The 26,263-nt window shown below is 39.4% G+C and overlaps 1 protein-coding gene across 1 annotated transcript in view; it reads left to right on the forward strand.

Annotated features, from left to right (window-relative positions):
- The first annotated feature begins 3,052 nt into the window (after positions 1 to 3,052).
- cdh23 (cadherin-related 23) overlaps positions 3,053 to 26,263 on the forward strand; it is a 195,916-nt gene continuing 172,705 nt past the window's right edge. The window contains exons 1-3 of the mRNA XM_085297424.1: positions 3,053 to 3,096; positions 16,333 to 16,426; positions 19,232 to 19,306. Coding sequence (XP_085153550.1) covers positions 16,342 to 16,426; positions 19,232 to 19,306 — 160 coding nt within the window. The 5' untranslated portion in view covers positions 3,053 to 3,096; positions 16,333 to 16,341. The remainder of the gene's footprint in view (positions 3,097 to 16,332; positions 16,427 to 19,231; positions 19,307 to 26,263) is intronic.

Below are 26,263 nucleotides of genomic sequence, written 5' to 3' on the forward strand. Positions count from 1 at the left end.
TCTATCCTGAGGCATTTGATCCTCAATAATCTAAAGTTCAAAATAAAACACCTGCACACACAACCGGAGGCACTGTTATGATAGTCTTGTCATGTCGGCACAGTGCAGTATTGTAGATGCTATTGTCCAAAAATATGGCAAAGACTTTTCAATTCTAAAGAGATTAAAAGGGGAAATTTGGTAGGACCACCTTTGTTTTTAAACACAGCCTGAACTCTCTCAAGTAGTCTTCAGGAATAGTCCTCCAGGCTTCCTGAAGGACGCACAAAGCTCTTCTTTGGATGTTGGCTGCCTTTTGTTCTGTTCTCTGTCCAGATGATCCCACACTGCTTCAGTAATGTCGATGTCCCGCCACTGAGGAGGCCAATTCATGACTGAGGGAGTTCCATTGTTTGTTTACTGTCCAGGTAGGCTTTCACTGCACTGGCCGTGTGTCTCTGCTGACTTCTCCAGTCCACTCCATAAGAGTGATGCCACTGATTTTCAGTCTAGTTTTTGTGTATTTTGGCATACCTGAGCCTTTTGTCTCTGTTTCCATTTGTTAGGAATGGCTATATGATGGTCACTCTTCCACTGAGAGTGGAATCAACATTTCATTTGATCTGAGGTCACATTACAAGTCTTTGATGTAGACAGTTTCTTTCACCTGCCACTTCTTATTTTGTCTTCCACCCATCAAGTTTCCTCAGATTTTTTTTAAAATCTACACTGCAATCCATGTCAAAATATGCCAAGTTTTCTGGCTAATAGTTCTCTGGGAATCTGGGAATTTTATGGCTGTCGAATTTTCTATTCAGCTAAAGAAATGGGAAAAAAAATAAAATAAAAACAGAAATTCCAGAGAGGCCGATAGTAACAAGGTGCCTAAAGATACAATTTAAAATTGGTTCTTTGCTGTGTTCATCCATTGCATTAGGTACCCTTTTTGTGCTTGAATGACTCAGGCAGTGTTAAGTGTCTTAATAAATACACTTGACCTGAAAATGGTGAGGTAAAAAAAACTTCACAAAGCCTGGAGAACTATTGCTGAAGACCACTTTAAAAATGTATTAGAAAATCTGGCTCCTTGGAAGCAAAATATAAAAAAAATGAGGGGTAGTTCAAAAGTTTAATACAGTCCTATATTTGCACAGGTACAGTGTGATCTATAGCCCTTGTGTAGTCACATGTTGCAGTGAATTCTGCAGTCTCTTGATGGAGGCAAGTGTTCTATATATCACCGGCCTGGTAATAAAGGGGTTATTCTTGCCCTTGGCTAATATACGCTAATATATGCCATATTCATATGGCATATATTAGCAGAACCAAGTTTCAGCTTCTTTTTGGCAGGCACCTGCTAGTGTTACTGATTTAAGATAAGATAAGATAAGATAAGATAAGATAAGATAAGATAAGATAGAACTTTATTAATCCCTCGGGTGGGTTCCTCTGGGAAATTCGATTTCCAAAAAAGCACAGCACCGACAGAAGTTACAGAGTTATACACACACACATATATATAAATACAGAGACAATATAAATAAAATATACGAAGGGGATAAATATAATAAATAGGAATAAAAATAAAAATACAAGTGAATTGCACATTTCAAGTATTGAGTCTATTGCACCGTTGACTATTTACAAAAGTATTGCACAAAAGGTATTGCACAGTGAGGTGAAGAGGCACTACACCTTAGTTGTTCCCTCCTTTGTCCTCCTGTTTCCCCTCCCTCTCCCCTCCAGAGAGGAGTTAAACAGTCTGATGGCGTGTGGGACAAAGGAGTTTTTAAGTCTGTTAGTTCTTGTCTTTGGGAGAAGCAACCTGTCACTGAACAGACTCTTCTGGTTGTTAATGGCCGTGTGCAGAGGATGCCTGGCATTGTCCATAATGTCCATCAGTTTCTTTAATGTCCTTTTCTCTGCCACTGTCACCAGAGTGTCCAGCTTCATGCCGACCACAGAGCTAGCCCTCCTGATCAGTTTCTCCAGCCTGGATGAGTCCTTCTTTGCTGTGCTGATTTCAGAAAAGCTGAAACACATCACATATTTCTCACAGTTTCAGTTGCAGATCTTCCAAGAAAGTTAAAGAAAATGATCAAAGACATCTATTTACGTTACATAGCAAAATCCATTCAAAGTGTTGTACAGACAAACTAATTAAAAATGTGAGAGTAAGTTAGTATAATGTAATAAAACTGTGAGAGAAGGAGATTGCATTAAAATTTTCATTTAAAAACAAATCTTTGATATTACAGTTATAATTCGTGGAATTATAATTTTAGGGTAAAAAAAAAAACCCCTCTATAATACTAAAGAGAGAAACCCAATAATTTTCTCATGTAGGTGTCACAGGTTGCCTTATTTCGACAATTCTTATAATATGTAATACGTGTAATTCCTATAATGTACACTAGGTGGTGGTATCGCACTGACTATTCGCCTCTTATCAATGAGCTCTGTGATTAACTGATATCAAATTTAATCTGTGCGATATATCAGCTCATGAGCTTATGTAGAAGCTCATAAACAGATCTGTGTAATCGCACCAAATTCATTCTGCTTTGGTGAAGCGCGCAGATGATTTTCAAAATATCTGTTTTACATTTTTCCATTGACCTAAACGCAGCAGCCGGGCCATTCCTGTATGCTTGCTTTTGCAAAAGAAGCTGCAGTCAGTCAATGCCCCAATAAAAGCATAATATGCAAATCATGTGGTGACATATGGGAAAGGATTTGTGCTCGAGGGCTTATGCGAAAAGCAGGTGAAAAAATGTGAAAGAAAAAATATTTAAAAGTTATGGTGCCTGTTGGAGTGCTACCCTGGCTATGGAGCAGTGGGTATAACGCTGGACATTATGGGAGCTTCGGAGAAGAGATGATTTATGCTGCGCTTGGTGGGTTTGCAGTGGCAATTTTGAACACTGAGATTTGAAATTTGCAATCACCGGGGCGTTGGTGGTGATAGAGTAAAGCTAACGGGAGAGACACGGAGAGAGAGAGGGAGAGGGGAGAAAGGAGAGAGGGAGAGGGGAGCAGATACTTGGTAACGCATCACAGCAGGACAGGCAATCGAGTCTAAAGGCGCCCAGCCAGCGACGGACACGGACGAGGAAGGTAGGACAATATGATAATGACATGATCACACAGTTATGAGTTTGTGGACACAAAGCAGAAATGGAGTGATGACTGCAACAGGGGAGAGCTTTCCACATAATCAATAATGTTTTGCGTGATCTGCTCTAGCACTTCACTCACCATGTGCCGCAATTTGCGACTTTTTTATGCTCACATATGTCTCTGACTTCGGCATTTGGTGAGGCAGTGCGTTTTCAATTTCCGCACAAAGAAGAGTTTTGGAACTACTTGCCTGGTGATGCAATTAATGTTTTAATGTGGTCAAATTTTACAGAAATGTTGGACATTAACCAGCACCTGCACTTCATTCAAGTTGGGTCGTTTTCTGGAATGCCTCCGTCCAACTGTTGCTGCTGTATCTTCTTGTTACGTTATTTTGTCAGAGTAACTAAAGAGTCCGTACATGTGAGGTAGGGTGCATTCTTGCGCAGAGGTGTCAGGTGTACGGTGTTATCTCAGGTAGCCCTGGCGACTCTAGAGGTGCCTGCTGGGAAGCGCCCCGGTGCCCACTTACTTATTCATGTGTCACCTGAACACCGCTGCGACGCAACGCTTACTTAGAACTTTTATATATATATATGCGTGTGTGTGGATTTGCTTCATAAATAGGTGATGCTGCAGCTTTGCATAGTAGCGCCTGTGTACTTGAGGTTGTTATGAAGCTGAATGACATCTTTATATGCTTGCCTCTAGCAAAGTGAAATATGTGACTATGAGGAAAGAGTAGCCCAATCAAGTTCTTTTCAAACTGTAAACCTGATAAAGTGGACAGAAATCCACTTTATATGTGTTTTCATGTATTTATTTATGTGAGCAAGCTTCTTACCAAAGCAGTAATGAATCACTTGCGATCAAGGCTAATATAGTAATATCTTTTTGCCTTAAACAGTATAATTCAGATTAAACATTGTAACCAGCAGCTGCAATTTTAATCGGGATTAATTAATTAAACAGTCACCAAGATTTTTGTGCCTCTGAGAACTGAAAGAGTGTCACTACTTTTATTGTAATCCACTGCAAGATCATTTTGGCCTTGGTAATCCCATATTCTGGCTTAATACTGTAAGTGCAAATATAATTGTTATGCTATTGTGACTTTGGTTATAATGTTAAAATATACCATAAAAACTATATTTGCTTGTTTCATAAGCCTTTAAAACGATTGTTAGAACGTGACCTTCTGTTCAAAGAATCTCATGTTTTATATTCTGCGTGTGATAAACTGAAGAGAAACTATTTCAGTGTTTCATGCATTATGTGGGGAAAGCACGCATTTGACAGTTGCCCTTTCTGAGTCACTGTCATTCTTTAAGTTCAAAAATAGGAGAAAAAAATAGTGAAACGGAGAGTCCATATCTGACAGACGCCTTGACTGACAGCCTCAAATGAAACCCAATATGAGGGATAGAGGAATGAATTGCAGATATGGTGGCTGTACTGGACTGTTGTATGAGGTCTCAGGCAGGAAGCAGAGCAGAGGATAAAGACAAGAAAAAGCTGTAGTACTGTAAAGTTTAAGAAAGGTAAACTTGCGTAAGAGGAAAAAGTGGGAAGATAATGAAGAGTGTGGAAAAGTGATAGATATTAAAATGAGGCAAGTCATTTTGTTCTGTGGTGTTGGCATAATTGCTGCAGCTCAGCTAATCTGTGGAAATTGTGAGTGGAACCATTGGGAAAGGGCTGCTGTTAATTATCAGGTGTAAAAGCATCTGAACAGGCTGTGTACCTGCTCTTGAGTGACAAAGAAGTGATGGCTGAGTTGGTACTAGTTATTGGTATGTTTGTTTATTTTGAATTAATAGATTTCTAGAAGTCAGAATTGAGTTTAACAGATTTTTTTAAATTGTCATCTATGTACAGTGCACATGTATATTAAACACAGCGCTCTCCATATGACAGCTTTCAGCACAAAGCTCACAGATGAAAGGTTTCCGGCCTTTTGACTTTCAGTTTTAATAACTACACCACATTCCCTATGATTATAGCCATTGCATGTTTCCCACTTTTCCAATTTCTGCACCAGCCTCTCTCCTGGTCCAACTACGTGTGGTCATTAAATCAGCCAAGGCAGTCGGGCAGAACTGAAGAAAACAGGCTGGAGAAGAGGAGAGGGAAGAGGAGACGATTTAGCTCAGCCAGTTGTTTTACAGGTGCTGCCATCCGTACGGATGTGAACACAGTGAAGGAGATGGCTAAAAGAGTTGGTTGTAAACCCAACAATCCACAATAATACTGTTCTGGTCTATTGCTACTAATCCTTGTATTGATTCTTTATTGTGTAAGTGTGAAACCATTATGAAGGAATTTAGAAGTTGAAATTTCCCTACGGAGAAGACTGAAGCTTTTTATTCATTGTAGTGAAAACACTGGGGATTCATATCTAAGCCAGTAGCATTTACCATATTGAAATGCGTTCTCCCCTGGAAATAAACCATGCCATGTAAAACAAACAAAACAGCAATTTAATGGCAGCTCTGTGACAAATCCTTGTTGTTGGTATTTATGCCTGGAATACTGCCCTGAAGTCGGAGTGGAACAGAATGAAAGATGATGGAGGGGGAGGAGAGACAGGGAGGGCGAGGAAAGATGGGAGGCAGGACTCGTTGAGGTGAATGGTTGGGATGCAAAGTGTCGGAGAGGAGCTGCTAAATGTTGTGTTTTAATCTTTCAAACAGAATAGACAGTCAAGTGCAGGCAGAGTAGCATGACTGTATCCTAACAGAGACAGAGACAAAAGGAGATGAATGAGTCTCTACAGGCTATCGGCTGCCCTGTGACACAGCTGTCTGTGTTTATGTTGTCTGATATACACTCGGGCCTCTGCTGGGACAGCGTTACCAAGCTCATCGCGGCGCATGAAGGCCAAGTGGAGAAAGAGCCTGGTGACAATACAGGCGTTTTATGACTGACATGAAAATTTGGGAAGGAAGCAATCAGTTCAGATTATGAGGGAGTTAAATTTGTTTAGCGTCACAGAATCTGAGCGTGAAAGAAAGAAAAATCACAGGTTAGCCCTGAATTGAGGGAAATTTAGTGTATATTGAAATATTTCTCTGATTATGGTATAAAAAGAAGGGAAAGAATTTAAAAGAGCTGTTTTAGGGTATCTACTGTATGGCTGACAGGAGTGGAGATAAAAAACATTGTGATCGAGTAAAATGAAAGTGGAGTTGAGAACAACAAGGACGTGACAGTATATGGATCTTGGCTTTTTAGCAGTAGATGGATGAGAGGAAAAAGTCACCTAGTATATCATTATGTTCACACCACATACATAAAAGCCTAAAATAAGAGCATTAAGATTGCGTTGTCACTGTGCACTTAGGAAAAAGGAGATGACAGGAGGAGATACAGCTGTCTGACTCTGCCGTGGTGTTTTAAATGAAAGTCTTATGAGACAACGAGCTGTAATGTTTATCTTTTTTCCCCACACAAAAGCCCATTATGATACTTTTTTTTGTGCATCATTTTGTGTTTGTTTTTCACTGTGTCGAATATGGATCTAGTCAACTGTTCTCACTTTTTCTGGGAAATTAATATTAAAGACATTCCTTCAGAACTGTTCTCGGCTTTCATAGCGTACATACATCATCATCATTTATCATCCACGCTTAAGCATTCAATCACCTAAACATTTAAAAGACTTGTATATCCACAAATGTGCTCCTTTACCATACTGTAATAACACATGCCTACTCTGTCACAGGTGTTGATTTTTGTCCCTGTGCTCTTTAGCCCACAGCCTCCGTGATTTCCCCAAAGTATTCGAATTTTGATTGGTTAGAGCACTGGATTTTCCAGAGCTTCATCCCAGTCTATCTTAGATGAGCTCAGAAGGCAGCAGCTTTTGTGGATCTATGTTATATGTTTTTCTCTTCTTTGCATATTAGAATTTTAGGTGTGTGTGAATGGGTGGATGACTGAACGTGTAAAGCGCTTTGGGGTCCTTAGGGACTAGTAAAGCGCTATACAAATACAGGCCATTTACCATTTTTAACTCTCAGTGCATTTGTAGTTGGAGTGATACACTGTCTTTGCTAACAGTTCACTAGACTTTTAAAAATTATCCCTGAGCCCATGTAGGGATTTTCACTGCAGAACCTTTCCTCTGAGGGGCTTTTATTGGTTTTTGGCCGTAATGCTGTTATTTCATATTTGTTAACCCCTTAATTCTTTGAGTATCATATTTGATGCAGGCAGTTTTTTGTGAGTCTTGGAGACTTCTGCATCATCAGTGTGATCCCCCCCCCCCGAAAAACAATACATTTTTGAACAATAAAAAAATGGCAGCAAGTAAGATGCAAATTAACCGTTAAATATGGAAATTAACATTTAATTAATTAATTTATTTACAGATTTGCGAGATAGTTCAATGAACTCTCAATTTTGTAAGAAACTTGGATTTCTGGCAATCATTTCATGGTTAGGCATTTCATTTTTTAGATTTTTCCATGTAAAATCCCTCTGGGATGGTAATTTTTTCTTATATTGAATCATCTTGTTAATTAACTGAGTTGTGAAATATTTCACCAGATGTCTCTTTTAAGCACTACACTATTTTTGCACTCTTTCCTTGCCCCTGCTCCAACATCCTTGAAACCCTGTTGTTACTGTTATTATCCCATGTAACACTGAACATGCTGAGGACAGACTCTTGGGTCACGCCAGTAAGACCATAATTGTTTTATTAGTAACTGTAATGTGATCACTGAATTTAGGAACAGCAAAACCTTATTATACATTTGAATGTGTTGCACCCAGTGCTGATGGTAACTTGCTTTTCACACGTTGTGGCGTTGGTCAACACGGGACAGGGTGTATCAATTGCACCTTTTCAAGCGTTTTGTTACAGGCTGCTGTAATGATGCGCCATTCAGTGCTCCCGTGCTGTTCTGGATAATTACCATCTCCTCAGGTTCTGTGTAAGCTGCTCCCTCTCCCCTACCGTGTTTTGCAAGGCACTACTGTCAGCCCATACAGGATCAAAGCTGATACAGGCATCTCCATTGGAAGAACAGTGTTGTCTTGGCATGTGATCTACAGTCCCCCATATCTGCTAGTGGGGAGTTAGTGATCTTTTATTGAAGGGAGGTTTCACTCCAGCTGCTTTCTCAACAAGCCAATCAGCAGGGACCAGCTTCGGCTCATCTGAGAACTGGAAGCTGCTTATGTTATGTTTTCTCCAGTTCCTTAAGGCTTGTGGTTATTTGGAGTTTGGTGTGCATATATACAGGGAGTGCAGAATTATTAGGCAAGTTGTATTTTTGAGGAATAATTTTATTATTGAACAACAACCATGTTCTCAATGAACCCAAAAAACTCATTAATATCAAAGCTGAATATTTTTGGAAGTAGTTTTTAGTTTGTTTTTACTTTTAGCTATTTTAGGGGGATATCTGTGTGTGCAGGTGACTATTACTGTGCATAATTATTAGGCAACTTAACAAAAAACAAATATATACCCATTTCAATTATTTATTTTTACCAGTGAAACCAATAAAACATCTCCACATTCACAAATATACATTTCTGATATTCAAAAACAAAACAAAAACAAATCGGCGACCAATATAGCCACCTTTCTTTGCAAGGACACTCAAAAGCCTGCCATCCATGGATTCTGTCAGTGTTTTGATCTGTTCACCATCAACATTGCATGCAGCAGCAACCACAGCCTCCCAGACACTGTTCAGAGAGGTGTACTGTTTTCCCTCCTTGTAAATCTCACATTTGATGATGGACCACAGGTTCTCAATGGGGTTCAGATCAGGTGAACAAGGAGGCCATGTCATTAGTTTTTCTTCTTTTATACCCTTTCTTGCCAGCCACGCTGTGGAGTGCTTGGACGCGTGTGATGGAGCATTGTACTGCATGAAAATCATGTTTTTCTTGAAGGATGCAGACTTCTTCCTGTACCACTGCTTGAAGAAGGGGTCTTCCAGAAACTGGCAGTAGGACTGGGAGTTGAGCTTGACTCCATCCTCAACCCGAAAAGGCCCCACAAGCTCATCTTTGATGATACCAGCCCAAACCAGTACTCCACCTCCACCTTGCTGGCGTCGGACTGGAGCTCTCTGCCCTTTACCAATCCAGCCACGGGCCCATCCATCTGGCCCATCAAGACTCACTCTCGTTTCATCAGTCCATAAAACCTTAGAAAAATCAGTCTTGAGATATTTCTTGGCCCAGTCTTGACGTTTCAGCTTGTGTGTCTTGTTCAGTGGTGGTCGTCTTTCAGCCTTTCTTACCTTGGCCATGTCTCTGAGTATTGCACACCTTGTGCTTTTGGGCACTCCAGTGATGTTGCAGCTCTGAAATATGGCCAAACTGGTGGCAAGTGGCATCTTGGCAGCTGCACGCTTGACTTTTCTCAGTTCATGGGCAGTTATTTTGCGCCTTGGTTTTTCCACACGCTTCTTGCGACCCTGTTGACTATTTTGAATGAAACGCTTGATTGTTCGATGATCACGCTTCAGAAGCTTTGCAATTTTGAGACTGCTGCATCCCTCTGCAAGATATCTCACTATTTTTGACTTTTCTGAGCCTGTCAAGTCCTTCTTTTGACCCATTTTGCCAAAGGAAAGGAAGTTGCCTAATAATTATGCACACCTGATATAGGGTGTTGATGTCATTAGACCACACCCCTTCTCATTACAGAGATGCACATCACCTAATATGCTTAATTGGTAGTAGGCTTTCGAGCCTATACAGCTTGGAGTAAGACAACATGCATGAAGAGGATGATGTGGACAAAATACTCATTTGCCTAATAATTCTGCACTCCCTGTATGAATGACAACTCACATGGTTATTAGAAGACTGGGCTTAGGTCACTGTCATAAAAACAATAAAATAGAAATATTTTAAAAATCAGTCAAAAACCTGATTAAAAGTAAAAAATTACATTTTTATTCAGTAAGCAAATAATAAACAGTATTCACATTTTTATTCTCAAATTTGAGCCGGCACACCCGGACTTCTCTGAGAAGTATGAAACTAATCAAGCATAACATTTAACCACTAAAGCTAGTTTGTTCTGTTCTGGACTGAAAGTACACAACTGTAATTTAGCATCTTAATAAAAAAAATAACACCTTTTAATTTTCAAAATGTTATTTTATAAAACAGTAAATTTGAAAATTCTGAGCATTAAAAATATAATTTTAATTTAAATGCTTGCTCACACTGGTGGATTTAACCATTACAGAAGCATAAAAAGTGATTTTGATTATTACCAATGCTGTTAGGTACTTTGCTGGACATGTGTTGTTTTCCAGGATATAGTATCTCAGTGGCTATTGGCTTGATTTTCTCCAAACTTTGACGAAACCAGTTCACTCATAATCAGGGATCTGTGCCAGTTTGATTACAATTTCTACTCAGAAAGCACTGCATGCCCTGCAGTCCAAATGGCATCCTGTTTACACTGCACTCTTGTCATGTAAGTGAGGTTTGCTGACTAAGGGTTTCAGAAAGTCATGTCATATTGGAGATGAAGAGATCAGGAGGGCGGGAAGGAAGACATTACTCAGCTCATCAGAGCGGTGCTGCCCCTCCCTCCTCCCTGACAAAGCCAAATGTCTGCTAATCTGTCTGTGATCACTGTGCTAATGAGTGATGGCTTTTTTATGAGCACCAAGGGCAAGCCGAAATCACTCATTGATTTGCTGTAATAACCCAGATTTGGCTGCCTGCTGAGGTCCAACACTCTCCCCTGAAAACGGTGCCTTTGAGATTAAAGCAAGTCAGACACAATTGCCATGTAATCAATAATATTGAGTGGTGTAAGCCAGGAGACACCATGTGGGAAGGCAAGCCTCTTTGGACAGAACACACTGGGTTCAGACATTACTCTTAACTTTATGGTGCCTTAAAGGTATATCACTGTCAGATAAACTGTGGGGTTGTAAACCATTACACAGACATGGATCACCGCTATCCTAAACTTTACCACCACGACGTGTATAAAAATGTTTCCCTAAATATTAAACAGACAGTAAGTGGACTATTGGACTTAAATTGTGGTGTGCGTAAGTGTGAGAAACTTGTGATCCAACATTTACAGGTAAAGATAAGCTCCTTTAACCACAACAAGCAAGTCTCAAGAACAGCCCAAGGTTCTCCTTTTGAAGTGTAGTTTCGATGAGATGTACTTACCCACAAATAAAAAGAGCACGGCCCTTAAAAATATGTATTTGTTGTGTTGCTGATCTATATTTTAGTAGATATGATTTCTTCCAAAGCTTAGCACAGCGGTCCTCAAACATTTTCTGGACTACCCCACTTCAGAATCGAGTTGCGTGGTAAATCAGAAAAATGTAGAAAACACTAATAGCAGAAAAATGTGATGACTAAAAAGTGAAAAACATGGAAAAGACAGGTAGAAAAAACAGAAATGGGAGAAAGATGAACAGTAGCTCTGACAGAAACTGGGGAGCTGGTGGTGAAGGATTGATATATGGTGACAGTATTACCAGTGGAGTGGGACGGTGCTGGAGAAGGACCCAGGTTAGTTTGAGGACCACCTCCTGCTGAGTCATGTCCTCTGCAGTTTAATTGGCACATTTTGAGTTCAGTTTTTAAAAACTTGTTTAATATTAAAAACAAATATATTCTTTAAATCTGTGTCTTTGATTATACAAAGTTGTTTTTTTTGTTTGTGGACACATATTACTTGAACATGCTTAGAAATATTCTCCAGTTTCGCTTTTGTACATCGTTTATACAAAGTCTGCTATCAAAGAATTGGTTTTAAGTTTGGAGTGTGTAAGACACGTGGCCATGGTTAGTGTTCCCGTGGAGCTATGCCGAGTTTGATTGCAACCCTTCACCTTCCCACACTCCCCTACTGTGAAGTGATTGCAGTGATACATACTGTATGCATGTTGAACTGCACATGTTCACACAATAGGCTGAGTTAAATACTTAACGAATCTAATTACCATTTCATTTTCATTAATGTTTCAAGCTGCACTACAACCTAACAAGAGTGGTTGGGAATATGTTGTACTTCTTTTTGCTAAATTTATAATATAATGTGTTTCAAAACAAGCATTAAACCAGTCAATCAAACTGCAAACCTACACAAGCATTGCTGAAATGATTTTTTACTGAGTTTTCACTTTCCTTCTTTTTGTTACGTGTCCAAAGCTGACTACACACAGTAATATGTTTTAAAGGGGAAAAAAAATCACAGAATTAACAAACATGGGGCTTAAGTTCTAAACGCTGGTTTTGACTTATTTTTGATTCATTTCTCATCCTTATGTGTTGTCAGATAAAAACAAAACATGTAAAATCATCCTATTTCTGATGCCTACAGTTTAATGAGGGAGATTGTCCATGTATATTCGAAAGTAACTTTATTGCTTTGACCACAGACATGTTGTCCATCATATGTAAACATGTGTAATATGTCTGTAATAATCTATAAAATTTTCAAGGTTTGGAAGCCAAAAGGCAAAATGTATCAAAACCACATTAATCTAAAAGAATCGCACCGCAGATACTGTAGACGCTGAGGGGCAGGCAGAGGTGTGAACATCAGACAGAGAGTCAAATCTTCTTCTAACAATGAGGCCAATACTGTCATAACTATGTGAGATCATAAATGGCCATAATTCACGATGGAAAGAGAAAGTGAAAACGGATCTGGCTTCTGGCATCTGCTGCTGCATAATTCTCTCACAGCTGGATGAATGACGAGAGCCCCGCAAGGTGCAGGAGCAGCTGAGTGTACCTCAGCACATGCTGACAGCAGTATGTCAGTTATTCGTTTGATGGTTCACTAACTGTCTTGTGGCTCATATGTTGGTATAAAAATAGGAGTAATCAGTGGCTGATGCAGACCGTCATCTTAATTTCTGAACAGGAATTTTGAAAAATAGATAAAAGTTTCGAAATACTGCATTATTATAAATGTTGTTACTGTTGTGAGTGCAGCTAATCATTAAAACTTTATCACGCTTCCTAAACCAAAACCAGTGTGTGGAACAGGAACTCTGGTGCCCCGTAGCTGTTATCTGCTCTCCCTGGGGAGCACACTACCCAAAAGGTTCTAATAATTAGTTCCAACTTGCATATCAAGGCTCATCATTGGCATTACGTGCTATGACATGGGGACTCAACAACAGTCTTTACAGTGCAAAAAGCATGCAGGCTCCAGGAACAGGAACATAACCAAGATTATCCTTGTTGTTTTTGAGGATTATGCGCCACGAGTTTGTCCCCTAGGGTCAGACTGTTATCATAGAGTCATAGCATGTCCTGAAGGGTCTGAGGTAAAAAAAAAAAATTCTGGAACCAACCTGAGCTGTGGTGCATCACACTGTTCCAGTGTGTTTATGTGTAAATTTCTTTGGCTGGACCAACGCAGTCGTTGCTCATTACCAAGCCTACTCATCGGATTTAGCTCGTGGCAACTTTTGTCTCTTCACAGAAATGAAAATTAAGTAGAAGGGCCACAGCTTTGACAGGAAGCATTCTTAGCATAGACTGGAGAACTAGAAACAGTGTGCTCCTGCAGAAGATCAGTGCATAAAAGTTGCCAAATTTAAATAATGCAGTTTTTTACTTTTTACTGAATTTTTAGAGTTAAGTTATTATGAATAACTTTCAAGTTTGTCATTTGCTCAAAGCAGTACTTAGCAGCTGGTTACTTTGCTTATGCCTCAGGCAGGCCGTGATAGGAGCCTGGAGTGATAGGCACAATCCAGGTTACACACATAGATAAAACAGGAGGCAGGTCGATGTGTGAGATTCCCTCGTCCTCCAGCTACAGCATTGTCCATCTGCAACTTTTGGGGGAATGCATGTTTGTGAGAATGTTTAATAACGAATCCACCTGCATCCAGGTCACAGCAGCGATGCTGATGCAGTAAGACTTTTTTTAATTTTCCATGGCTGCTCCCGACGCTTTCAGATCTAATGTGTCAGTCTCGACCAGTATCCGTCAGTCATATTCACCCATTTGTCATCTCAGAAATGTCCGTTAGCATTTGGAGGATGGCTGAGTAAGGGTCTGGATTATATGTGTGTGTGCGTGTGTGTGTGTGTTTGTGTGTGTGCAGGTAATGGACTGAGGGATCTGTTTCAGACAGCAATGTAAATATCCACCATTAATATGTAGGACAGGGTAAATAAAAATGATTTATATTGCACAACAGATATTTAGTACAGCTGTATTGTATTTAACAAGTTTGACACATTGTGTCAAATACCAATTAAGACCAGTAACAATATTTGCTGATTCAAATATGTGATATTCTGATATACTATTAACCGCCATTTTTTCTATCGGACATGTGAAACATAAACGGATTTCCCTAATAATTTTTATGTGTAGTTATTTACTTGACTGTAGAGTTTATAAATACTTTCGTGAGGGGTCATGAGTTTCTTGTTCACACTCTCTGCTTGGATCAGTTAGTTGTTGTGTTCCTGCTATTCTACACCTGTGTTACCAACAGGGAAGTTGCAGAGTGCCCTCTGGTGGACAAATTCTCCCACATTAAGATGGTTGAAGGGTGTTTCTTCCATCTCAATCAAATTTTAATTTATCAGCCTTTATAAATAATGACACTGATGTGTTTTGTTTTCAGTTACTGTTTGGTTACATTTATCTAGTTCGGTTGTCATAGGAAACCCCCTTTCACAGCATTAAAGGACTTCTGTCCTACATGGGGAAATTTGTTGCAGTGAAGAATTGCCCAGTGTGTTCAGATGTGGCAGTAAGGGGTCTTGTCTAAATGTCAGTATTTGGTGGATTCAAAACAAAACTCCCCTGAAAGCCAGGTGTTCAGGGTCCCAGAGAGATAAATTCATGTGAATAAAAGAGGGGGGAAGGAAAGGATGAAGGGATGAGGTAAAACAAATAATAGTGACAGCCATACAGACTGCATTGTTACAGGAATTGAAATAAAAATAATGCCGAGGAAACTAGAATCCAAATGAAAACAAATGTGCCTATTGAAAGGGACACACATGCATAGCTAAAATAAAGACATATACACATACAAATACACTCACACACATATTTATACAATAAGCAATGACAGCCTATTCTTTACTTGAAATTTCTTTCTCACTCACCTGTAAATTTTAGCTGCCTTGCTGGAATTGAATCCACTGCATACAGAACACCTTTAACGGCACCACAGCAGTATTTGAATTGTATATCCATGCTTCTTACGCTGGTGTCTCTTTAGTCATTTGCCATTCTTCGCTATTAGATACGTGAAGGAAAAGCAGCCCTATATTTGCACCATTTTTACTGTGAGCAATGGCACAGTGGGCTTCAGGAAGGAGGAGGATTTGGAAAGATAACACTCAAAAATTAAGTTGTCACCAAATGAGTTTGCCTACCTGTGAGGCCCTGCTGAAACAAGGCACGGCATATGGACATAGAAGTACATTTCAAAATACTTGGCTTAACATAAAGTTTAACATACAAAACGAATGTTCAGAAGTGCTCAGTGTGTCCCCTGCACTGCATATGTCCATACGATAGTCAAACTCGCCCCATAGTTTTGCGAGCATGTCTGGAGACACTGCAGCCGCTGCTGTTGTTATGCTACCTACTGTACCAGCAACCACATGAAACTCACGAAAACTGTCTTTCTAACAGTACGTGCGGTGATCGTTACTGGTGAATTAAAGGACTTTGAAATGAGTTGATTGTTTGTGATATACCCTGTGCTTGTGTTGGGGTATTATATGGCCAGAGAGCTCCAGCAATACTTGTAGTGTACAGGACAGCTGTATTATTTGACACACACATTTCAGCTTGTGGGCTTCACCAGGTTCACCATAAAACATACTGCAGACACCATTTGAAATAGGACAAGTATAATGAAAAAAAAAAGCTAAAGCACCAGTCATATAATTCAAATACATTACACCCACATGCCATTTACATACAGCCATATGGGTTCAAGCTATTCATTGTCCTGAAGCAGTCCAATAATAATAATTATAAACATGTAAGTGGTAACTTAAATTGGAGCAGTATGTATATATATACATATAAAAAATTAAAAGCCATTAAGAACTTCTGGCTCAATTCATCTGGAAATAAACAATGAAAATTGGGCTTAACCCAAGAAAATGCTTGTAAAATTGAGGATGAAATGTTGTTTTTCATTGATATATTGAGGATCAGGCCTAGTTTTGGTAAACAAAATGATCTGTCTGTATTCTGTGTTTGTCTTTTATCAGGTGCAGGTGATGTCGAGGAGTGTGGGTTTAGGTGGCAGGATGGCAGTCGCCAAGCTCCTCCTTGCCTTCCTCTTTCTCCACTCTTTCTGTGAAGGTAAGTCCTGGCTGCGAAGAATAAGGATCTGTAAATCCACAGACTAGACTTTCATTTTGTCGAGTGTTGGTTATTAGGGAAAGGTCTTTATGCTGCATATTTTATACAGTTACCATAAATCCCTGCAGTAGTGGATGCATTTCAGTTTGATTTATGACCGTGGATAAAAAGTAGCAAATTGTGGTTTTAGTTGGCAGCTATTTTTGTGAATATGTAGAACAGTGTGAATTTGAAACTGAATAACTGAAAAGGTTTTAAATCAGTCAAACTTCCCAGAATAAAAGGCTTTAAAAAATTTATGTGGTGTCAACATTTAACTGCAGATCTACCTTTGTTAGTCAAATAAGGTATCACGAATAACTATGGGTTTTCTAGTATCTTTATCAGTTACTAGGCAAAACAGGAAGATGCTAGTTTATGTTAATTAGGTTGATAGCAGGAGTAGTTGTCCTGCTTCCTTCTCTGTTTCCTGCGCTAAATGATGCTTTCCCACACTTTTTTCCTGGCCTGTGCACCTTTCAATCCTATTTCCCATTTTTTTCTCATTATCATTCCTTCGCTCACGCTTTCCTTCTCTACTCTCCCCCACTGTCTCTTGCATAATGTCTCACATTATTAGTGTTAAGCCATAAGCACCACCAAGAAAAAAATGTCTGGTTTGCTTCCTTGCTGAGTATGAAGGCTTTTGGGGGGGGGGCAGATAAAGCAAGGGAGAGCTCAGCTGTTGTGGAACGTCATGGTAACTGTCTCTCAGTGACAGGCAGGAGACACCTCCAATCACACGCAGCGCTGAAACAGCATGGAAAGTTATTAAGCGATTGTCACAACCTCTTTCCATCAAGCACAATGAGTTTATCAAGATCTTCTTTCTCTGGAGTCCTCCAGTCTCTCACTTCGCACATTTTCTTTCCGTGTTGCTCCCTCTTTCTTCTCCTCACCTTTTAAATCCCTCTCTTTCTCTTGCCTCTTCTAACTACCCCATTAGCAGACTGACCTTGTGCTTCTCTTGAGCATTACCTCCCTGATCCAGCAAATTGGATTTATGATCATCATTGTGATTATTTTGTAGCTGTAATCAATCCGCATTACTTTAACCAAGCCTGGTGTAAACCACAGGTACGGACAGGAGCTTATTAACCCTCACCCTAACTATCTTCAAACCCTGTCAAGCACGCTCCATGTTCTTGGCACTTGAGCACTAGAGGCAAGCCAGAGATGAGCATCTTCTTCTGCACAGACGGGCACATGACTGAACAAAAAGCTCGTACTTTCAAAGCACCTATTCACTCTATCAAGCACTCTCACTTCAAACAAGTTGGCCTCCCCTTTCTTTTGCTTCACTGTCTCTGTGGTCTGCCGGCTTGTTCAGCTGATCAAAGACCATCAGCGTTGTTCGCTGATCTTTCCCCCTAAAAAACAGCTTGTATTGCTCTGCCTTCTGACATTACAGAACACTCGCCAAACACGGGACGCTATTAACCCTTTAACAGGCCCTTTTAACCTGTTGTGTTGTAATGGACAATCCCTCCCATACGTAGATCTTCCTACTTTTGTCTTTGCAGATGGTTTTTCTGTTTGTTAAATTTAAGCAGTTGTCATTAAAAATTAATACAAAGAGAAGACATCAAAGATAAAGCTGCAGTGGAGCTTTATCAAAGATAAAGCTCCACTGCTCCACTACTTTTTAATTCCTTTATCTTAAAGGAATTAAAAAGTAGCTCATTTTTAAAAAGTGCAGCTATTGACGCATTTTATACCACAGTACCTACACGTTGCACTAGATGTGCACCATTAAAATAAAAAAAATATTCATGTAAAGTTTTTATAATATTAAAATAATAATAAAAAATTGTTATTTGGGCATTTAGGATAGGACACCAGGAGTCTAGACTCTGGTAGCGATTGTGGGACAGGTGGTAGACATGTAGGACACAATATGAACGATTCACCATCAAAGACCAGGGAAGAGAAGCTGATTGGATCATAAAAGGCAGGCGAGAAGAAAATTGGATGAGTGACGATAACAAAATCAAGGATGAGGAAAGACTAGCCCTGTGATAGACTGGCGATCTCTCCAGGATGTATCCCGGCCCACATCCATTAACAGCTAGGATAGGCTCCAGGTACCCAGTGGCACTGAGAAGGATAAGCAGTTGAGAAAATTGAGGGAGAGATTTGGGAAGCGAACACGGACAGAACAGCAGGAAAAACCCAAACACCCAACTTGCACAAAAGCTTCCTTGAGGTTATTAAAGAAAGCTTTGATTACAAAATCCAAGATAAATGGTGGGAAAATAGAAAATGTCCAAAGTTTGATTTTGCAGTCAAATCAAAGTTTAATGCTGCCTGCAAGACTAACATCATGAACTGAACACACAGCTGTAGTGCAGTTTGATTTATAGACATTCATATTATGATGTTTGCTGTATAAATATTTGAGAGGGAGAGAAATCAAAACATGCTGTTGCCCCTTTTTTTATTTTAACAAAAGCAGCTATGTGCAAAAATATTACAGGAAGACCAATCAGAGACCATGAGCAACACTTGCTATTCATGAATTCTCAAATTCATCAAAGCACATTATTATTTTTTGATAAAAATGGCAAATTGCAGTTATTACTTAAATTCGTGAACATTAAAAATGCTTTTAGTGGTAAACTTCTGACTTCTGAGAGAAGAAGTTAACCTGGGATTAAAAGTTCAAGTTTTTAATAGATTTCTAAAATATTCTTTTTGTTGTTTTTAGGACAAGTTTTCTAAAAAAAAAAGTGAAATGTATCTTGAATTGTTCTGTTCTCCCCAAAGGCTCCAACCAGCCACCACGTTTCCTGAACTACTTCTTCTCGACCTACCTTCTCATCTATGAAGACACACCTATTGGTGAGTAGATTCAGCACACATCAGTACATTTTTATACTTCGTATTTTGAAAATGTACTTTTTGTGACATTTTTGTTTGGCAGTGTGATTTTTCTAATGTAAAATATGTGCTGTGGCTCCAAAAGGCTGGGATACACTGTTATGTGTGATGCGTCTACAAGGTCTAAAGTAAGTTAGTCTTTGTTTTGGCTTCGTCGCTGTACTCGCTGCACAGATATGTTCCGTCCTCTCTTCCTTGAATACAAATCGCGGAAGAAAAAGCAAGTCAAGAGGAATGTCATAAAAAACGCTGACAGTGATGGAAATGGATGTCCGTTATCATGATGCGTGTATATGTATGAGTCTGGTTGTCTGAATGATTCTTTATGCTATATAATATTAAGCTTGCACAACAGCTCCTCTTGATGTTGATGTCTGAAAGAACTCGTCCACATCGGGTACCTTTGTGTGATTATAAGCTTGTTCATTACGTGTCCCACTAGTTTTGGCTCTATTATACCCTGTATTTATTTTCTCTTTTTTTTCCATGTCATTTCTGTTGGTTGTGGTGATTGACAGGGCAATTTGAAGATGTCAGGCTTTTCATCATCTCTGAGGGTGTCAGTGGCTTGGAATTAAAATCCTTTATAGTGGATTGATTTTCTAGGAGTTTGTTTTTTATCACATGACCTTTACACTCTACCAGTCTGTCAACACTCCTAGTCTGAGTCTTAAATTGTTCACTTATGTCTACACCCTGAGAGCTGTTTTCTGCGAGTGGTTGCATGTCACGGGCATTGTCTTGCGTTTTTAAAATGCACCATCAAGCTGTCAATGTCATCTCCAGTGTCATCATCTCAGTTAAATGTTTTGTACTATAGCCAGGACAGACTACTGTATCCCACAATAGGACCTACTGTAAATCTGCATAATCATGACCTCAAACACCGTTGCCCTCAATAGTTGCCTGGTGTGCCATATTTATCCAAAAGGACAAAGTCGGTTCTGGCGGAAGGCCATCTCTTCATAAACTCAGCTGCTGTTCTAACCAGTGAAGGGCATGGATATGTTAGTGGGTGGCATTACTAATTTCCCTAACTACTCCATTCCACATTCCAATTGCTCTTAGGCCATGAATTATTGTCCTCCTCTCAAGCAGCTGGACGTTGGTACAGCAACGCCCTCCATTGGTTTAGAGAGCTGTCAGTCATGTCCTTGGCCCGGTCTGTAATGGCTTACTCAGTAATGTGATTGTGAAGCCGGCTTGAATGATCAGACAGTGACAATTTGTCAAGATTATCGTTTATTAGCTCAGCAGATGTCCTCCTCTAGGAGGCCTTCCAATTCATAAACACGTAAACACACAAATGTACTCACACAACCACACGAGCCTATGAGTCAAATGTTGGTGTGTTATGTGAGGAAAGGATGTGACCTAGTGAATAATAGCTTAAGATTCTTTTTCAACCTAAACACCTACAAGTGTAGGTGTACAGAAGCAATTACAGCTGCACTGGATTGACGTTACGCTTGCTTTTCATTTGAATAAAAGGCCATAATGAAAAAGAACCCGCATATTTTCTCATCTCAAGGTTCGGTGCAAAGATTGTGCAAAGAATAAAGAAGTGTTAAATTGGCCTTTCAGGGCACAGTGGAGGCGATTTAATCATATTCAAAACTTAATATGTTCCTCTGTACTTCATTAGACCATTATTTTCACACAAATTTGATGAACGTAAATGAGCACCTGTCTGGCTGACTGGAAGCCAAACTGCTCAACTTGAGCGCAATGATCAGGTTTCCACAGCCACAGTGATTGGTTACATTCGGTTACCATGGAGGTTGCTGGATTAAGTCATTGTGGTGGTGTAACAGTGGTTCGTGTGAGCGGGCTGTCTGAGATGACACCAAGAATTAGTATAACAGGTACAAGAAAAACAGCCTGGGAAAATTGCTGTACATGGATACTAGTGGAGACACTTAAAACACCTTTTATTTGGCCTTGTCTTTTCAGCAGATCGGTAACTTCAGCACATGGCCTCTAAGTCAGTATCCTCATGCCTTCGTACACCATGCAAAAACACATTCAATACAATATTTATCAGGCAGATGAGGGAACACATCCAAACATGGATATTTCACTCACTTCTCTCCTCCTCTCAGCAGCAAGGGATTTGATTTGGGAACTGGCACAAGTTGTTTGAAGGATGCTGCGCAGATGTGTGCTGAAGATGCATATGTAACACAGTGGGATTACGCTGTGACTTGGTGTGAACTCACACAAGTGACATATACTGTATACTGTCAACATACTGGCTGGTCAAATGACTCCGGGGACAACGGCTAACTTGTGGGCGCTTCCAATATAGTCGGTGAGCCAAATCTTCCTGCTACGTGCTCTGACCATTTTGAATAAATAAAATTTTGCTTTTAGGAAGCAAAATTGTGGTCAGGTGATAGACAGTAGTTTTGAGATTATATTTCAGCAACTACAGTTCTTTTTGCACCAAACACAAACGCATGACTGGTCAGCAGAAATCAGTCTGCAAGCAAACAGAAACCAGAAAGCTTGTTTCTTTCCTACGCTTTCTTCTTCAGATTTCTCCTTATACTGATTATTTTGAGTCCAACAGAGGTTCCATTGTTTTTCATGCCCAAAATAAGAACAATTTCAGTTTAAAACACGAGTGAGGAGGACCCAGGAGAAATCTTTTGCCCACCCTGGCATGAACGATGCTTGTGATTATGTTGCATTAGTGGTCTGCTGTACACTGCAGTTATACAGTGATACATGTTATAACATATATTTTAATGTTTTGTTTGGAACCAAATCCTCTCCGCATTTATGTTCAGTCTCTGCATGTCCGTGTGTTTGTGTGCGCATCTCTGTTTAGTTCGAGTCTACATGTGTTCACATTCAGTGACTTTTATTCATTTATTTATTTTGTCACATCCAGGCAGTGCGATCATTCAGTCTTGGAGGGGAGGGCAGCTAAACAGAAGAGCTGGTGTTTAAATGCAATGGCAGATAACAGTGTGTGTTGTGTCAGGAAATGGGATGTGTAATTAGACAGAGAGAACACTTTGATTAAATGCTCTCATCTCCTAATCCACTTTGCCCTGATTCGGCAGATTAAGCTCTCTACTATGTAATTAACTTGTGGAAACACAACATTTGTCGCAAAAACTTCCACACTCTGCTGGGAAGGTTGGTGTATGTCTTGTAGTTTATGCCAATTAAGCAAAAGGCTTTGCTGCCTCGTTCTGTTCAACAATTTGGCTCGTGCTTTAACCTCATGCCAACCCATGATCATTTATGTGGGATAAGGTTTTTTTATAATCATTCAAAATAATTTCTTTTCTTTTCTTTTTTTTTTTTTTTTACCAAGGAAGTGAGAATCCTCAGAGGTCCAAGAAAACAACAGGAGATAAGCTTCTGTGTGCTGTTTGCATGAATGTAGGAGATGTGTTTCTGAAGCAACCCTTTGAGTTATTGTAAGTTGATCATATTCATCATCAACCTGAACAGAGAAAAAAGTCTTTATTTCCTATAGATCACATAATGGACATACATGACTGGCATATATGATATATATGCCAGGTTTTTTATTAGCCAAACTAGATCTTCCTATCTTACAGTGTATTTTCTTCTTTCTCATGTTTTCTGTCTGATTTTAGAAGAAGCTAAACGAGACCTGAAGCATGGCTCTTCGAGTCACTTTCCCCCCCTCCCTCTCTCCTTTAGTCTGCATGAAGGATGTAGAGCCATAGCTGCATCTCCCATTACCAGGACACTATTAAAACAATTAAAATAACAACCTTCTGTCAGAACGTCTTCCCTCTCCCATTTCTCTCTTGCTCTCCTCTGCACCCTCACATTCCTCGACTGCCACAGTAAATACCTTGCACTTTTAATTAGCTCTGTGGCGTACCCAATTCAATAATAATTAAAGAGCAAGAGGTAGCCCCAAGGAAGAACTTATTAAAGTGTTCCCCTAAATGTGTTGATAATGTCTGTGTACTCTCCCCAGCCAATTCCCCACTGTCAAGCATGCTCTGCATTAACTGTGGCTCGTCAACTCTCTGTTTTCTGGACACTGTCTCTTTCTCAGCCTTCTAATTCGGTCGATCGGCTCTGTCAGCTTGCCCGCATGCATTGAAAAAGCGGTATTTATAATTTTTGTGGGTTGTTGTGGGTTGATGGTGTCCTAATGTGAATGGTTTTTATTTTTACTGGATCAATACTTTTTGATAGAGTTGTCTTTATCTGACATCTAAAAGCAAGTGTTTGAACCGGCATAGACAAATTTGGTATTAAACAGGTCATGGCAGGGGCGATTGTGGAATCAAGCATTTAGATTTAGGGGAGCTCAGCCCCCAATCATAGTGTGCTTGAAGTTAATATAAAGGGTTAAAGGGAATATGCTGTTGGCACATGTTGTCAACTTTCTGCAACCTAAATAGTTGTATTACCTATTATAGTGTCTCTGAATCATTCAGAAAAATAATCCCAGATTTCAATAACACACCCGTTTTAGGGTGCACCCTTATTGTCAAACCTAAGACAAATATCATGTTGACAAGAATTTTCTACAGCCAGTTAACTATTTGTAGTAGAGGAGATGCAATATCAAAGGAGAAACATGCACAACATTATACCAGTTTCTTAACCACATACAGGCACTCAACCAAGTCATCAACGCAACATTATTCAGATATTTAAAAAAAAACAATCTATCATAAACCTGGACTTGTTCAATTTTGCAAATCTTTATTGTCAGGTTGTCCTAAAAAGTCCCAGTGTAATGATATAAATATAGTGAATGTGGTCAAAACAGAAGATACTTTGGATTTATAACTATGCGGTTGATTTTGACTCTTACTTCTTTCTTTTTGCTCTCTCTCTCTTTTGCTGTCACCATCCTGCTCTCATTCTCTTCCTCTGTGCCCTTGTGCTGTCAATAAAAAGATAAATGTAACACTGAAAAAACATTCCAACTCAATAAAGGCATAATTTGATTCAAATCAACGTATGATAATATTCTAATTGAATTTGCTGTTGGCCATTAACATATGAGGTAGCCTTCCGACCAATGTTCCCTCTAATTTTTCACGTGTCTGAGCGAACACACAAACTCCCTGAGCGGTCCCTTGGACCACTGTGAGCGACATCAGACGCGTGCACTGTGGTCACGCCGGCATCTAATCCATCCAAGTTACATGGTTTATTAAAATAATCAAATTACAGCATTTACATTTATGTTAGACTACTTTTAATTAACTGCTTTAGCCCACTTACAATGAAAATTTTAAAAAATCTAGTCATTGACCTGTGTAGTATGTTAACACTATTGGAAGTAAAAATAACTTGTGTTTTCAAAATTGGAGTTCAACTTTCTTTCTTTTTTTTTCTTTTTTTTTTATAAGGCTCTGACTTGTAATATGAGTCTGTGGTCTGGGAGAGAATCTGTAACTCTCTGTCTCCAAAATACAGTATATAATGACCAATGTTGGGCAATTAATTATATAGTTACTTCTTCAAAAAAGTAACTCAGTTTGGCAAACAACAAAGTTTTTTGCAGCTATTTTTTTTTTAATGCAGCCAAGGCATTTTTAAATAAACATTTCAAACTATTTACAGAACAATCAGCTGTTCTGCATCAAATCTGATGCCACACCAATTATTTCTAATTTCTGTCCACTATGAGATAAAGGAGAACAACAGCCGTATACCTGCAGGCCTGACAACAGGAGATGTATCACTCCTGTAACACCTGTAACATTCAGTAGTCGCCTCATTGTTCTGACACACACAATAAAACTATTGACTACACTACACACTAACTGCACAAGATTTGCGCTAAATTGCGCAAATCTCTCATATCTCAAAGCACCGCCGTCAGTCCTAAAAATTCACCCCGTTTCTTAACAACTAGATGCCACATTGCCATATCATTTTTTGATTGATCGACATGGTACTTTTTTGGACGAATAGGAAAGGAAGAGGGGGGTGGGGTTTGTTTTTGCTCATAGGCGGAGAGAGCTTTCGAGCCTTTTTTCTTATAAAACGCCGTTTTTACCGTTTCCGTTTCTTCCCGCAGTAAATATAAACAACGATAGTATTCAGGAAGAAAACCAAACATTGCATATTTTTGTTTATCATAACTCTGGTTTTACGTGGCCTATCAACACAATTTAAAAACTGGTATAAAGTCCACACTTTTTCCATCAATTGTTCCGTCTGTCCTGCTCACATCTCCAATGGTTGTACACGTTGTCATTAACGTGGCTTCACTCCACATCAGCCACGCCGCTTTGCTAACTAAAACACCGGTGTCGGCACATAAGGACGCTGTCATAGCCTGTCAATGACGTTGATTGGCTGCGTATATGCTTTATTGGCTAAACTATGGGATAAATTGGCATCGTTCTAATCCCAAATGGGAGCAGCCAGTCACTCACTGACTAACACTGCAAAACAGGATTGTTGAAGTATTAATTTTAATTTCAATTCAGGTTAGATTTTTTTTGTGCGCAACGCAGATTTTCTGTGCGCAGAGACCGTGCCAGCAGTGCGTAATTGCGCACGTGCGACTTGGTCTCACCTGGATTTAACTTCAATTTTCCTTTTCTTTAAGAAAAGGAAATATATACAATGATGGAAGAAAAAGAAACTTCAAAGTTTCTTTCTTCCCTTTAATACAGTGTCCTTCCCTTTATTTATTGCAAACAACCAATGAAAAAAGTACATCAGCTCCCTGTCTGGCATGTAAAAATATGCTAGCAAATAAATTGGATCAGAAAGGTAAAATAGCCAATAATCTCTTAGCAGTCTAACCTACTTTAGCACTAACGTTTTTCAACAGTATATAGAGATTAAATGAGCAGACACAGCAATAACCCTGTGTTATCAGAACTAATGTTTCAAGTATGTATTTTGAATTATTGTGCATCATTTATTTGTGTTGTGACATTACAT

Source organism: Mchenga conophoros, linkage group LG13, assembly GCF_057382185.1.
Source record: "Mchenga conophoros isolate Kocher_MC1m ecotype Shallow Benthic linkage group LG13, M_conophoros_male_GT1.1, whole genome shotgun sequence".
NCBI lineage: Eukaryota > Metazoa > Chordata > Actinopteri > Cichliformes > Cichlidae > Mchenga > Mchenga conophoros.